General features: G+C 37.5%; 1 protein-coding gene across 1 annotated transcript; it reads left to right on the top strand.

The window, feature by feature from the left end:
* Window positions 1–1,135: 1,135 nt before the first annotated feature.
* LOC146462653 (calcyphosin-like protein) lies at window positions 1,136–11,888 on the top strand. The gene is made up of 6 exons (XM_085085469.1): window positions 1,136–1,338; window positions 5,590–5,686; window positions 6,313–6,393; window positions 7,727–7,824; window positions 9,244–9,358; window positions 10,945–11,888. Exons 1-6 carry the CDS (start codon window positions 1,196–1,198, stop codon window positions 11,044–11,046), a joined length of 636 nt encoding a protein of 211 aa, XP_084941595.1. The 5' UTR covers window positions 1,136–1,195; the 3' UTR covers window positions 11,047–11,888.
* The last annotated feature ends 1,834 nt before the right edge of the window (window positions 11,889–13,722 follow it).

Raw genomic sequence — 13,722 nt, 5'->3', positions numbered from 1 at the left:
GATCCCATTGAATCATTACGGATGAAATGTTTAGCGCGAGGAGCGAGTGGGATTCTAGGAATGGGAAGGTGAGTGTTTTGAGGAATAAGTTTTTCCTCAGATTGTTTAGTTTACCGGCTTGCCCCGTGATACAAATGAAATGTTTGGATTTTCGTGTTCTTATTATTCATCCATGAGATGTTTGATTTTTCAACACACTTCATATCGAAACGCCGTCGAAGTCTATTTCTCTCGGCTTTTCTGTGTGACTTTATATGCGAGGTAACTGTCATGTTAGATGTTTAAACTCGAGATTCATATAGTGAGCTGTAGTCTTGATTTAAAAAACTCAAAACAGTCGAGGAGAAAAATTAATTAACATACTTAGCTATACTTCATTATGGAAAATTTACATTTCTATTTGTCCGACCGGTGTACAAATCGGTGTAATTGTTCCATTATCACGAGCAAGGTAATTCAATTTACAAGTAAAAGAGCCTCGCGTTGTGGGCACTTAAGGGGCGCTCTAAATGGGACTTTGGGTTTCTTTGTTAAAGATCCCTAATTAAATCGTGAAAGTATGTCTAGTGTTGGTCAGCTCTCGGAAGCGATATCTGCTCAATAATCAAGATGAACAAAAAGGAACAGGCTAATAAAAATTAATCACGTAGGTATATCGAACATTTCGATTCAGTTTTCTAGTTTTGATAAAATTGACAAAATTAAAAGTTTCCATTTAAAATTTGTCGATCTGCGATCACATTGCACGGCTCGGATTAAAACAGGATTAAAAGCATGCTTTGGGGGTGGAAAATACAGTTGTAGTACACTTGTAATTAGCCTACAATGCAGGCGTATTTTTGGAGCGGGAGCGCTGAATAATCCTTCGTTGCTGTCATCTTGGGCGAGGAAGCGCGAGAGGGCTGGAGCGAGTCAAAAGTGACCCTCGGCCTCCTTCAAATACACGCGAACTAAATTTATTATTCAGCGCTCGCCCATGAAAAACGCCTGAAATGGAAATTGGATTAAACTTAATAAATTTACACCAAATTAACGTAAAGTATAAGCTTACTAAAACTGAACAAAAAAAAAAAAGAGTCTTGAGCCCGCAGTTCAATTCCAGTGAACTCGCGGTCGTTGTCACGGTAACAGCAAAATAGAAATCTTCGTGACTTTGCAAAGGGCGCCATTTTTATTCCGCTTCATAGACAACAACATGGCAGCGACTGCCAGATCGGACAAAGAAATGAAACAGAAGTGTAAAAAGATGCTAAGCAGTAAAGGCGGTATAGAGCCAATCGAAAAATTAAGATTGCAGTGTCTCAGCCGAGGTTCAGCAGGCATTAAAGGCATTGGAAGGTAAGGTTTCAAAATTCGCTCTCACTTCATATAACGGACGCTTATTGTAATTCGGTTATAATTCAGTTTTATGGATTTGTGTTTTCTTTTCGCGAGGATATGCAACACCATTGTGAAAACTATTTACTTTTTACTTCTCTTTACTAAGTTGATGCGCACAAAATCAGACGAAATGTAAAATCGTACGTTTTTAAGGTTAATTCAGCCTGAGGGAAATAAGCTTACTGTAATTAAGGTGATTCCATCGAAAGAACGTTTGTAATAAGAATTGTTTGAAAATCTCTACAGATGTTAAGTACATCTAGCACATCAGAAAAATAAAATAAAAAGAGGGGGTCACCGTGCTTGTTTTCACCCTAGAGAGCTGTAGTATCTCACTATTTTCTAGGCATGTGACCTCAATATTAAAAGAGCTAGTCTTCAGCGAGAAGTGCCCACTACTTCCAGAAAGTTAGTACTGACAATGAAATACTAGCATTTTTCTTATAACAGTACTGTAACTTTGTAGTAAAACGCCATAAAGTGGCTAAATAAATTAATCCCATGGCATAATAGGGGACATTCGAGCGGTTGTACGCTTCCCGCGAAACGTCCAAAATTGATCGTAGTAGTGATTCCACAATAATTTTTCGAAATTGAATAATGAAAAATTATTGAAACTGGGATATAACTTAGAGAGTCGTATTTTCTTTAATTTCGTTGAATAAAAAATGGGGGTCACCGTGCTCGTTTAGAAGAAAAGGACCATTTATTTTCCTGTCGAGCTTAACCTCAAGGAAATCTCGCAATGTTGTGCGTGCGCGCGCTCGTGCGCGCGCTAAATGACGCGAAAAATTATGCGCAGCAAGGATGCGCAATGCAATTCGGTGGAATCACCTTAAAGGTTAATATATATGCGTTATTGACCAAGCGTGAGGTCAAGATGGCTGGATATTGGCCAAGTTCTTTTTTTGCGTTTTTATGGACCGAGACGAAGTCGAGGTCCATAAAAACGCAAAAAAAGAACGAGGCCAATATCCAGCCATCTTGACCGAACAAGCTTGGTCAATAAAGGATTTATTATATGGCTTTACCATCAAGTTAAAACTACAACAACAAAACAAAACACGACATGAAACTGCTCTACTCGGAAAGAAATTCTTCATAGCCGGCCGGTGCAAGATTTATTTTCAGTGCATTTTTGGCGGATTAGCATGTAATCGTGGAAAACAAGGAATCCTAAATTATCTTAGGGCTCTAACTTTATAATGGCTTAAAGGGAGTATACAATTATTGAGAACTGACGTAAAATTTAGATTTTCGCAAGGGCGGGAAGATTTGAATAGAATCCGGCAAATTCGCCATTTTCAGCCGATCGCGCGGTGGCGTAAATAATAAAAATTTTTACACAGTTTTCGGCTTCCAATCATTAATTCTTGAATGAAACAATAGATTTTGAGATTATATGCACACATAAGCCGAAAAAAAGAGCAGGTAAATCAGAAAACTGGGCGAAACTTTGACAAGATTTTGCTGTTTACAATAAGCAAGACGCGGCTAAATTAAAAACGTGAGCTTCTTCGGCGAACTTAAAAAAAATACTTTTCTGAACTGCTCTAAATACTAATCGCAACTTCCACTACGCTATGATTTAAATACAGTCATTGCAAACCTAGAGAACTTATCAATTTGGCACTCGACTTGAGACAATAAGTCTTTCAAAATCAATTCTATCTAAAATACTACACGCAGAGCAACTCACCGATTCAACTCACATTCATTGTAGCTGAAACAAAGTTTTCACTACACCAGGACGATTCCATTCTCTTTCCTTTCCTTTAGGTAAATGTTGAAAGTTTACCGAACTTTTTAGTGAGCATTTTCCCCCAAAACAACGAGAAAATCGAAGAAAACCCGCATTGTTGTTGGGATTAAACTTTCGATGCGAAGCGGACGGGCAACGGGTAATCCCGAGCGGGCAAGATAGCTCCATCTTGCCCGCTCGGGTAGCCAATCACAGCGCAGGATTTGACTCATCTTGCCCGCTCGCGGAGCCAGCCATATAATAAAAAGACTTACTCATAGTTTCCCTTTAGGAAGTTTTGAGCATAAAGAAGACATTTGAAAACAGTTCATTTGGTATAGAATGAATGAAGCCTGAGAGAGAGTGTCAGTTGGTTTGAGTGTAAAAACAGTAATAGCGATACTAACTGCAAAAGGGCCATAATTATAATGTTAACTCATGGATTGTGGTGTTTTGGGAAATTTGTAAGTGGTTATTTTGGGCCAATTTAAAATGGTAACAGGAGTGAGTGGAGTCCAATTCGGTTAGTAATCATGTACGTATAATCTGAACTTCAAAACCCAACTGATGATTTGCGTGTTTCATTGCTGTCAATCATAATTACATCAACAAACAACTGACTGAAGTGGTCAGTTGGTTGTTGACGTCACCACAAAAATATAGAAACAGACAAAGGGAATTGAAATACATCAGTCACAGTGTTTGAACACGACATTTTGACCACACTGAGCCAAATGAATAAGAGGTCCGCTGCACTGATTGATGGTAGTGAAAAAGGCAATGGTTGGTTGAATCTTGAACTTCAGAGACCATACTGTATTAATTTATTTTATTAACCGCCCTGGGTGCTCATTTCATTTTAGGTCCATGAGGGTGGGCACTAATATTCGAGGTGGCGCTTATCACTTTCCAACGTTTTTCGCTTTAACAAGACAAAACAAAGTGTATAAGCTAACATCAATGGTCTAAAAGTTAATTGACTCCCGTATCTAAAAACAATTTTGGAACACAACTGACGCTTGTCTTACTTCACGCTGGGCAAGTGCAGAAATCTTTTTTGTTGGGATGGGGTGGAGTGGGCGCTTATTAACTTGTTGGGCTTTTAGGGTGGGCACTTATTCGAGGTGGGAGTTTATTTGAAGGTGGGCAGTTAATCAAATAAATACGGTATATTATTGTCAAGGCAGACTAGTAGAATTGGATGTCTCCTTCGCAGAAGTCCAGTTTGTTTAATAATGAGTGACAAGTATCAAATTGCATGGTTGTTCTGTTACAAATTGATCATATGATCTCTTTCAAAATTCAAAAAGAAAATAGAGATAAAATAAACTTGGATATTTCTGAGATTCATACAAAGCTTAATTCCCATTCCAGTGGTAAATGCCCCATTATGTCGCACAATGGCACTTAGTATCAAGTTACATAGGTATTACTCATACAATGTCCTGTAAATTCTCAAATTGGGGCTGCTAATTGCCAGTCAGATTTGTGAATTTTGTTGAAGGTGATAAAGGTAATGGTTACTCAAGGAGAATAACAAGCCTTTGTTGAAAATGTTGTTTGACAATAAAACAGAATTTCAGGAATCATCTAAAAGTTATCATGTGTAAGATGTGTAGTACATTGGGCAATTCCAGAAAATATCCATACCCAAAAAGGGACGGCCAAAATGCCAAAATGCGTTACCCCCCCCCCCCCCCATGCCCTCAGAATTCCATGATCGTGAATCCCCCCCTCCCCTTCAGAATTTCCGTTTTTTCTGGGAAGTACATTTTCGACTTAGCAACGCCTATATGAACAAACGAACATGAATTTATGCCTCCTCAGGGCTGTGATCTAGCGGCGCTAGGTGACAAGCTTTACTCTTCAGCGACAAGAAAAACCTACCGCTAGTGGCTGGGCTGTGAAAACTTCTTTTTAAGTCCGAATTTGGCTATAATAATGAACACCATTTACGGCAGTTTTACTCCTCTTTATTTTCTTGTGCTGTTTTGACGTTTACAAAGCAGAATAGCTCAAATTCAGACTGTTAAAATCTTTCAGCGGTCAAATATACCATCGAGTCTTGTTGCGTCCTTTTATACGTCATGTAGTGTGCACGAAAAGTGTTCTCAACCCATATGCTTCCTGTAGTGTACATGAAATGTATCATAATCTATCAGATGATCTATCGATGCTTGTCTTCTGCTTCCGCCGTCATACGTTCGTGGATAATTTTATTTACGAACTACAAAAGTCCACTATAATAGCATTTTCAAGGAACTCACTCTACACTTTCTACCCCAGAAATCTCACCTGTGGATTTCACCAGTGCCTTCGGATATCCAATCGTAAATACCCCCCCAATGCCCTCAGAATTCCATAATCTTGGGCCCCCCTCCCCTTCGGAAATCCTAAAAGCCGTCCGTGGAGTGTATATTGGTAAGCACTGCAACAGAAATAATGTTTAATGTTTTATCCTCTTTCAGAGTTTTCAGAATTATGGATGATGACCAGAATCGGTCGTTAGACTTTAATGAGTTTAAAAAGGGTATGCGGGAATATGGTCTTTACCTGGAGCCAAAGGTATGCTTTCACAACATTTTGTTCTTTTGTACACTGTGGTGTGGTTAAAATTTAAAATCCGATATAGATAGCTAGGACAGCTTTTTCTTACAACCTTTAAGCCATATTCTCCCTCCTGTCCCCTATATATTTCTTATTGTAAAAGATGGAAGAATTTGTTATTGCTGGTAAAACTAAATAAATTACATGTAAGCATTCTGATTTCAGTTCAGTAGGTTATAGCAGTAGCCTGCAATCTCATACCCAGAGTCCTCAGTCTCTTTGGCCAGTGGTTAGTTGCCAGGAGAGACTCTGGGAACTGGAATTTTATTAACGCAGGATTTCAGGGTTAAAACAATGCAAGTTGTTACAAGGCAGCCAATCCAAAAATGTAAATAAAATTCCAGTTCCTCAGAGTCTCTCCTAGCAACCAACTGCTGGCCAAACAGCCTGAGGGCTCTGGGTATGAGATTGAGTCGCCTGCAATTGCATTATAACTCAGTGATGAGTATGCAAATTACTATGTAGAGTGCATGCATTATGAAGATATAATGAACTTGATTCAACCAATCATAGACACATTTCTTTGTACAATTTATAATTAAATTATTATGACACGTAATAACCTGTATCAAATTTGTCCTTAGGAGTTGCAAGATATGTTTCGTGCTTTTGATAAAGATGGCAGTGGTGTCATAGACTTTGATGAGTTTCTGATTGCTCTTAGAGTAAGTTAAAAATGGTTTTAAATGTAAATAATTAGGTATAATATTGAACATCTATAAAATATTTCTTCTTGATTACCCACTTCCTCCAGAATAAGTACCCCGTTACGATCATGAAATCATGATACAAGAGGAGCCTAAAGTTTTGGAGCAAATATGTAAAAGTGAATGTTCCACATTTTTTTCAAGTTTTGCATATACTGCCTGCAGATTTTGGGTGTTTAAATGTTGCATCTTTATTAAAGAAATAAAAAAAACGCACTGAGTGCTTTGTTGAGTTATATAAGCATGCAGGAATTTTTAAGAACATGAGAAAAGTGCAGAGAGGCACGAGCTGTAGGCGAGTGCCTCTCTGCACTTCTCGAGTGTTCTTAAAAATTCCCAAGTGCTTACATAACTCAACAATGCACGAGGAACAAGTTTTTTATTTCTTTTATAAAATATAAACAATCGCAACTCCTCAGACAAGTGCGAATTTAAAGAATCAACATCAAGTTTCTCTTTCACGAGATAACGCGTAATTTAATAACGCATGCTCTTGCCGATCACGGCACAATCAGGACAGGGCACGCGACAGCGCAATCAAGCAAAAAGGCAAACTGTTTTAGTTTTCTGTCACGTCGTAAGCAAGTTCAAGAAGTTGACTCCAAGTCAAGTTTAAATTTAAGGTGTTGAGAGACAAGTTGAAGTTAATTAAAAGTCTGGAAACATCAGTACAAGAGACTGTTCTTTGCAAATCGCTGGAGTGACAGCGCATTCTGTTTCTGAATTTCTAAGATTTTTCATCAGCAAAAAATCTGACGTATGCTTCGTGCATAATGTGGAGTTATACAGAACTCAGTTTGACCAATTACAGTGCTTACTTGACCCTGACTATTTTATAATTAATTTTGTTTCTTTGTTTGACGGTTTGTTTTTTGACAAGTAGGCTATTGTTGATTTGCAAGAATACCACATCTTCCTTTAATTATAGGAATATTAAAATAGCAATGTGAAAACCAGTATTAAATGGAACTATTAATTATTAATTTATAACCAATATATGTCCAAGTATCCACTTAGTAATAGTTAAAGTTCAAATAATGCATCTTGTAAAGACTTGTATTGTAAATAGCCAATGATAACAATAACTGTTATCATTGGCTATTTATACCAATATTTATTATTGTCTGGATGAAGCAAATGGCATAATTTTATTTGAATTGATTAAGATGTTAAAAAGTTGACAGCTTTGATAATTTTTTTCACAAGAAAGACAAATAAAATCCTAGGAATTGCCCAAACATAAAGTATCAGGGTACTAGTGCATAAAACATTTTGACTTCTTATTTTGCAGCCACCAATGAGCAAAGCACGGAAGGATATCATTAATGAAGCATTTAACAAGTTAGACAAGACAGGGGATCAAAAGATTACCGTTGAGGATCTTAAAGGGTATGTGTTTTAAATGCTGTATTAGTCTAACAAATATCAAGGGTGTGTTGTAAATATTATACAGTGCTCATATGTATGTTGAGAGCCCCTCGTGTCTCGATTTGTCTTTCTTGAGAATCAAGGCTCGAGTCGGGTTTCAAGACTTTCGAGATGAGTCTTGAGTTTTGAGTCGAGAATTTAATGAGCTCATCACTTGTCTGATCTTAATGAATAATAAGGAAGGTGGTTACTTTCGGGGTGAGGGGTACTTCTTTTCCTGTTTAACCATAGGGATGCCTCTTAGGGTTTTAAACCCTGACCCTATTTAGGAAAAAAACCCAAAGTACATGTACCTACTCTGTGTCAGACAACTCCCTTGATTTTATGACCTTGTTTAGGAAAAAGGACAAAATGCTTTAAGTGGCTGGAATTAAAGGATACAGACAATAATAATTTATTATCTTGTCCTGAAAATGATCTAATGTTTAACAATGAACCCCCAAGAGACCAGACCAATGTCTCAGATTTGCTAAGTACAATGTACTGAAAATAATATTTTATAACGTCAATCATGCAAGTTTTATATTACCCTGTATCAGACCTGAATACATGTAGACCCTGTTTAGAATAGATGACAGAGAGGCCAAAAACTCTTTTAAGATAGCATAGCGTAGAAAGATTTCAAGACATAACCATGTTCACAAAAGGTATACTCAATAGACCCTTCCCCAAAATGGCGGCTGAAAATTCAAATAAGTTAAACTTAAAAACGTATACCAGCACTAGAAAGAGCACTTTTACTTTAGTAACCCTGCAAAGTTTCAGTATATCAGGTGTAATATCAGCTGAGAAAATGTAAGTTGAAAAATGAAAAATTTACAGACGTTTGTATGACTGGGGGTATGATGTATACCCCAAGTCATACAAACGTCTGTAAATTTGTCAAATTTCATCTTACAGTTCTTAAGCTGATGTAACACCTAATATGCTGAAACTTTTCAAGGTTACTAAGTAAAGGTGCTCTTTCCAGTGCAGGTATCAGTTTTTCATTCAGTTCAATATTTTAACTCATTCAAATCAATTGCTGCCATTTTGGAGAAGGGTCTATTGTCAACAGTTCTGTAATCTCTTTGTAATAACAGGGCTCAAGACTAACTTTTTAACTCACTAGCCAGTAAGTAGTGAACAGGTCGTTCAACGTTGTTAAAAGTGTAAAAATATTGAAAGCGTATTGAATCAAATTTAAATAGGTTTAAAGTTTCATTCAACATCGATTCAACATTTGCTTTGTTGTTGACAATGTTGAATGGCTTTGAAGGCGTTCGAGCACTCCGTTCAACAATTAGCCCAACATTTACCCAACATCCGAATGTTGGTCAAAATAATGTTGAAATCGTTTAAAATTCCTATTAACATGTCATTTTAAATTTCATTTTTTAGAGTGTACAACGTAAAGGCGCATCCAAAATACCAAAATGGCGAAATGACAGAGGAACAGATTTTTAAGAAATTTTTGAACACGTTTGAAGTAGGCAGTGATGAAATAGATGGAACGGTAAGATTTAATTTAGTAAGAATTTGGTATTAAAATTTGAGTAGAATTTTGAATGAAGTAGATGTACGAGAAAATGACTTTTGGTTGAAAGACCAGAGGGGCGATGATTGAGGCTACATATATGCAGCTCTGTATTGTCATGTTGTTTCCTTGGCGAAGAGGTTGACTGTCTCCCTCGCACACGCTCTTTTGGCTCGTCGGAGAGGAAAGGTTGCGTGACGAGCCAAAAGAACACATTGTAAAAAAGAAAATAACAGAAAAAGAAAACTGAGAACGAGCATAGTATTTCTCATGTGGACTGAGCCAGCTTTAATATCGGTATTCACTTTGAATAGTACCTGTATCACTTTGAATAACACATCATTCTCATTCATTCACCAGACTTAAAAACATACATGTACCATCACATTTATTCCATTGCGCATATGCCACACATTGAAATTCAAACCCTAGCTGTATGCAGGATTTTTGTCCCATGAACCTAGTTTAATGGCCTTAGCTCCCACGAGTCTCCAGTAGCTCAGTGGTAGAGCATCCCAACTAGTAATTAGAAGGTCTTAGGTTCGACTCCTGATAGAAGCACTCGGATCTCCTTTTTCCGAGTAGCCTGTGTCACTTTAAATAATACATCATTCTCGTGTCATTATGTATCTAACCAAGGAAACTCCAATTGAAAAGGTTAACTAAAGGGCGATTTAGACGGTACGATTTTGCCTACGATTTGTCGCATGCGATTTCTAGAGCGCATGCTGCTTGCGTCATGTAAAAATCGTACACAACTCTCGCCACTCAACATTGCCTTTACCTACGATTGTCGTAGGATTTTAAAACATGGTTTAAAATCCTACGACATTTTTCGTGTTGTGTGCGTCTGTCGTAAGGATGTTGTAGGTTGATTTACACGACGCGATTCGTGTTGTAGGCATGGCGTAAGCGTGTCGCATGCGACAAATCGTAGGCAAAATCGTACCGTCTAAATCGCCCTTAACACGAGCGAGCAGCCTTGATAGAAAACAGCCTGTCCATATGAAAGATATCGATACTCATGATACTAAATTTTTGGGGCCCACTGTTTTAGCTAAAACTGTGGGCCCCCAAATTATGTCAAGCACAAAATATGTAACGCCTTGCACACCTTTTCGCCTTTTTCCTACATGTAAATCCGCTCTTGTAGGTGCGGTTTCACGTAATGTAAAATTTATTTTAGTGTTTTATGTAGGTTATATATACAGGTCACTTATGTTGTATTGTAAAACTCCCTGACGAAGTGTGCGTTAGTCACACGAAACGCGTAGGAGAAAATAAATCGTTTTACAACTGTAAGAGTTCGCAGACGTGCTGCTTACTAGTTTTATCTAAAAAAAATTCAAGTTTCAGATTACAATCAAATCAAATCAATGTGAGGTGTACGTTTAAAAGAGAGTACCAGACCCCTTAAAATAAGCCACCTGTTACTACATCATGAACAAATCTATAGATTTAATTAAGTAATTAAATCTATAGAATTAATTAAGTACATTAGTGAAATGTAACGACTAGACTGCATGTACAGCATAAAAGTAAATTTGAACGACTTTTTATTTTAGATAACAAGAGACGAATTCATGAACTACTATGCTGGTGTCAGTGCCTCTATAGACCACGACGCTTATTTCCTGCTTATGATGAAAAACGCCTACAAACTCTGAATTATACTGCACTGGGCTTTATTCTAACTTCGTATTATTCATAGACGTTGGGAGTTGAATATGCCAGTGCGTGCTGGAGGCCAGGGGATGAATGGCAATTGTAAAAGCAGCTGTATCTGTTACAGTTGTAGGTCCACGGCCGAGTTACAGCGACAGCAAGAACAATAGAATATCGCCCACAATGATCGCATCTAGTGCTTTTATTAGGCATTTGACTGAAATATTCCACTGCAAGATACAAGCACAATTTTTAGGATTACAATTATATCAGCTCCGTGACTTTGTAAATAATTAAACAGAAAGTACATGCCATATGAATATGGAACTTCATATTACAATAATTTTATCGTACAAGATCTTTTCTAGAAAAACGAAGATGATGTAACATAGCAATAGACGGATATAAGGTACCGCGGTTCTTCGTAGTCGTAGTAATCCTTTTAAACGTAAATTTTGTGGGGGATTTTAATCACGTGATGAAGAGCGCATTCAGTACTTAAAATAGATATAAAAATGTGGAGGTATAAAATTTTATATTTTATGTCGCCTTTAATCTAAAGTGTATCAAATGTTAACCGGAACATAAAGATTTTGTTTTTAATAGTTTTTTTTTAAACCGTTCATATTTTAGGATTCGAAATTTTCTTTTTCCTGTAATGTCAGTGTCACAACTCAGATGTTAACAGAAACTAGACCCCGCAGAGTATCTTTGTTGACTTTGCCTTCGTTCCACAAATTAATTTTTACTCCCGTAGTGTTTGTTTGTTAATTTTAAAGACTTAGATTAAATAAGGAAAGATGGCATAATTTGCAACGTTATTAAATGATGTAAATAACCTTAACGCCATTTTATTTTGTTGGAGATTCCTTGTGTGGTTAAATCAGCCCTCTGTAGTGCTATGAAAAATGCCACATTTTTTAACGTCCTCTGTTAAAGGGACAACAGATTGACGTTAAATTGTTGGAAATGTTGGAAATAACAGAGAGATTTCGAATCGCGTTTACGGCAAATGGCAAACGTTAGATTCGCGTTTATGTTTTCATAAAAAAAAAATGTTCACAGATGAGAATAGTGCAAAATAGTTATATTAGGGCCATTTATACGGGAGAAAATAAGACGCGTCTTATCCAAGACGCGTCTCAAATAAGACGCGAGCTGATCGTATAAACGGCACAAAATAAGCGTTCGTGTCTTGTTTTGGACGCGCCTAAAATAAGACGCGTCTAACTCTGGAACAGGAGCTTGAGCTGTTCTTGTCTTGGTCGCGTCTTAAACAAGACGTGAACTTCCTCGTAAAAATGGTACACGCGTCTTAAATAAGACGTGAACTACAAATGAGCATGCGTAAGAGCGAGTGACGCGTCATGACACACGTCACTGACCGCTCTCAGCTCTGCAAAATGGCTTCGCAGTGTTCACAGTCCACTTTGCAGTGTTCAAAAACACCAGCAACACCGGCAGCAAAAAAGAAATACGTGGACTACCACGGAAGAGAAGGAGTTTCTGCTTATCTGCAAAGAGAGGGCAATTGCCAAAGAGCTGGACAATTGTGTTACAGGCGCCGGTCTAAGTTACTTCTGTTGTCACTCTTGTTTACATTCAACGTTTATCCTTTCGCAATTGGTACAGATGAAAAGTTGTTGCAAATCATTGCTAATTAGCATGGTTGCTAATGGTAACGTCGCATGTAAACGAGGCTGTATCAAAAATAAGACGCGGGTCGTTTATACGTGATTTTCATGTCTTACGCAGGACGCGATCGTATAAACGGTACAGTTCGCGTCTTATTTAAGACGCGTCTTAAATACGACGCGTCTTATTTTCTCCCGTATAAATGGCCCTATTGTGGCCTTTGATGCAAACGCAAAGCTTCTCAATTTTACTGTTAAACTGAAAATACCCAGCGGCAAATATAGGATAAACATGGTAATGTGATCATTTGTGTCGTCTGCCGTAAACGTTGTGCTAAATCTCTCTAATATCTAAATTTTAGTTTGGAAAGTAGAAATAACATTCAAGTGTGCTAAAAATTAAATATGACTATCGCCTATTTTCTCTTTTAAATTTTCCGGGCGCCGCCATTTTCGATTTTGTGACGTCATACGGTTGCCGCTATTGTCAGTAAGCTCTTGTGTGAAAAAATTAAGCAACCGTATGACGTCATGAAATCCAACATGGCGGTGCCCTGGAAATTCAAAAGCGAATATAGGCGATAATCAAATCCTGTTTTGTCCGACAGAGAAATATTATTCCCATGTTTTCCAACGAAATTTGAAATTAGATTGTATTTTCAACAATTTAACGCTAATTTATTTCAAGAGTGGAGGTTTCCTTAAATACGTAAAGTGTAGTTTTTTTTGGCACTGCCTGGCTTCCCGAGTCGTAGAACTAACTTTGCTGCTTCAAAACCTGGCTAGACGGGACACTCCTTCAAAGACTTTGCTATTTTCAACAGCCTATTACAGAATCGCTTCCTTTTCTCTGTCAAAATGCAAGGTAAGGAAGAATACATTTTTCCCAACAGATTTAAATCCAAGTACAGAGGTACTTTTTAAAACCTATCCTTTATTATGATCTATCCAGCAATTGTCTAAACTGGAATGAATTGCGAAGGTAGATGAATTCCAATACCAAAAAGTGCCATAAGCCAAATGAAGTGGAAAGATACTAAGCGC

Source organism: Pavona decussata, unplaced genomic scaffold, assembly GCF_977016875.1.
Source record: "Pavona decussata unplaced genomic scaffold, jaPavDecu1.1 SCAFFOLD_186, whole genome shotgun sequence".
Taxonomy (NCBI): domain Eukaryota; kingdom Metazoa; phylum Cnidaria; class Anthozoa; order Scleractinia; family Agariciidae; genus Pavona; species Pavona decussata.
Note: the sequence above shows the minus strand (reverse complement) of the source record. Positions and strands in the feature narration are given on the sequence as shown.

What these genes read in the sequence shown, in the direction of transcription:
- LOC146462653 (XM_085085469.1), top strand. Translation starts at nt 1,196, where the DNA reads ATGGCAGCGACTGCCAGATCGGACAAAGAAATGAAACAGAAGTGTAAA. An exon ending in GGCATTAAAGGCATTGGAAG is followed by an intron (nt 1,339 to 5,589) that starts GTAAGGTTTCAA and finishes ATCCTCTTTCAG; the next exon opens with AGTTTTCAGAATTATGGATG. An exon ending in GTCTTTACCTGGAGCCAAAG is followed by an intron (nt 5,687 to 6,312) that starts GTATGCTTTCAC and finishes ATTTGTCCTTAG; the next exon opens with GAGTTGCAAGATATGTTTCG.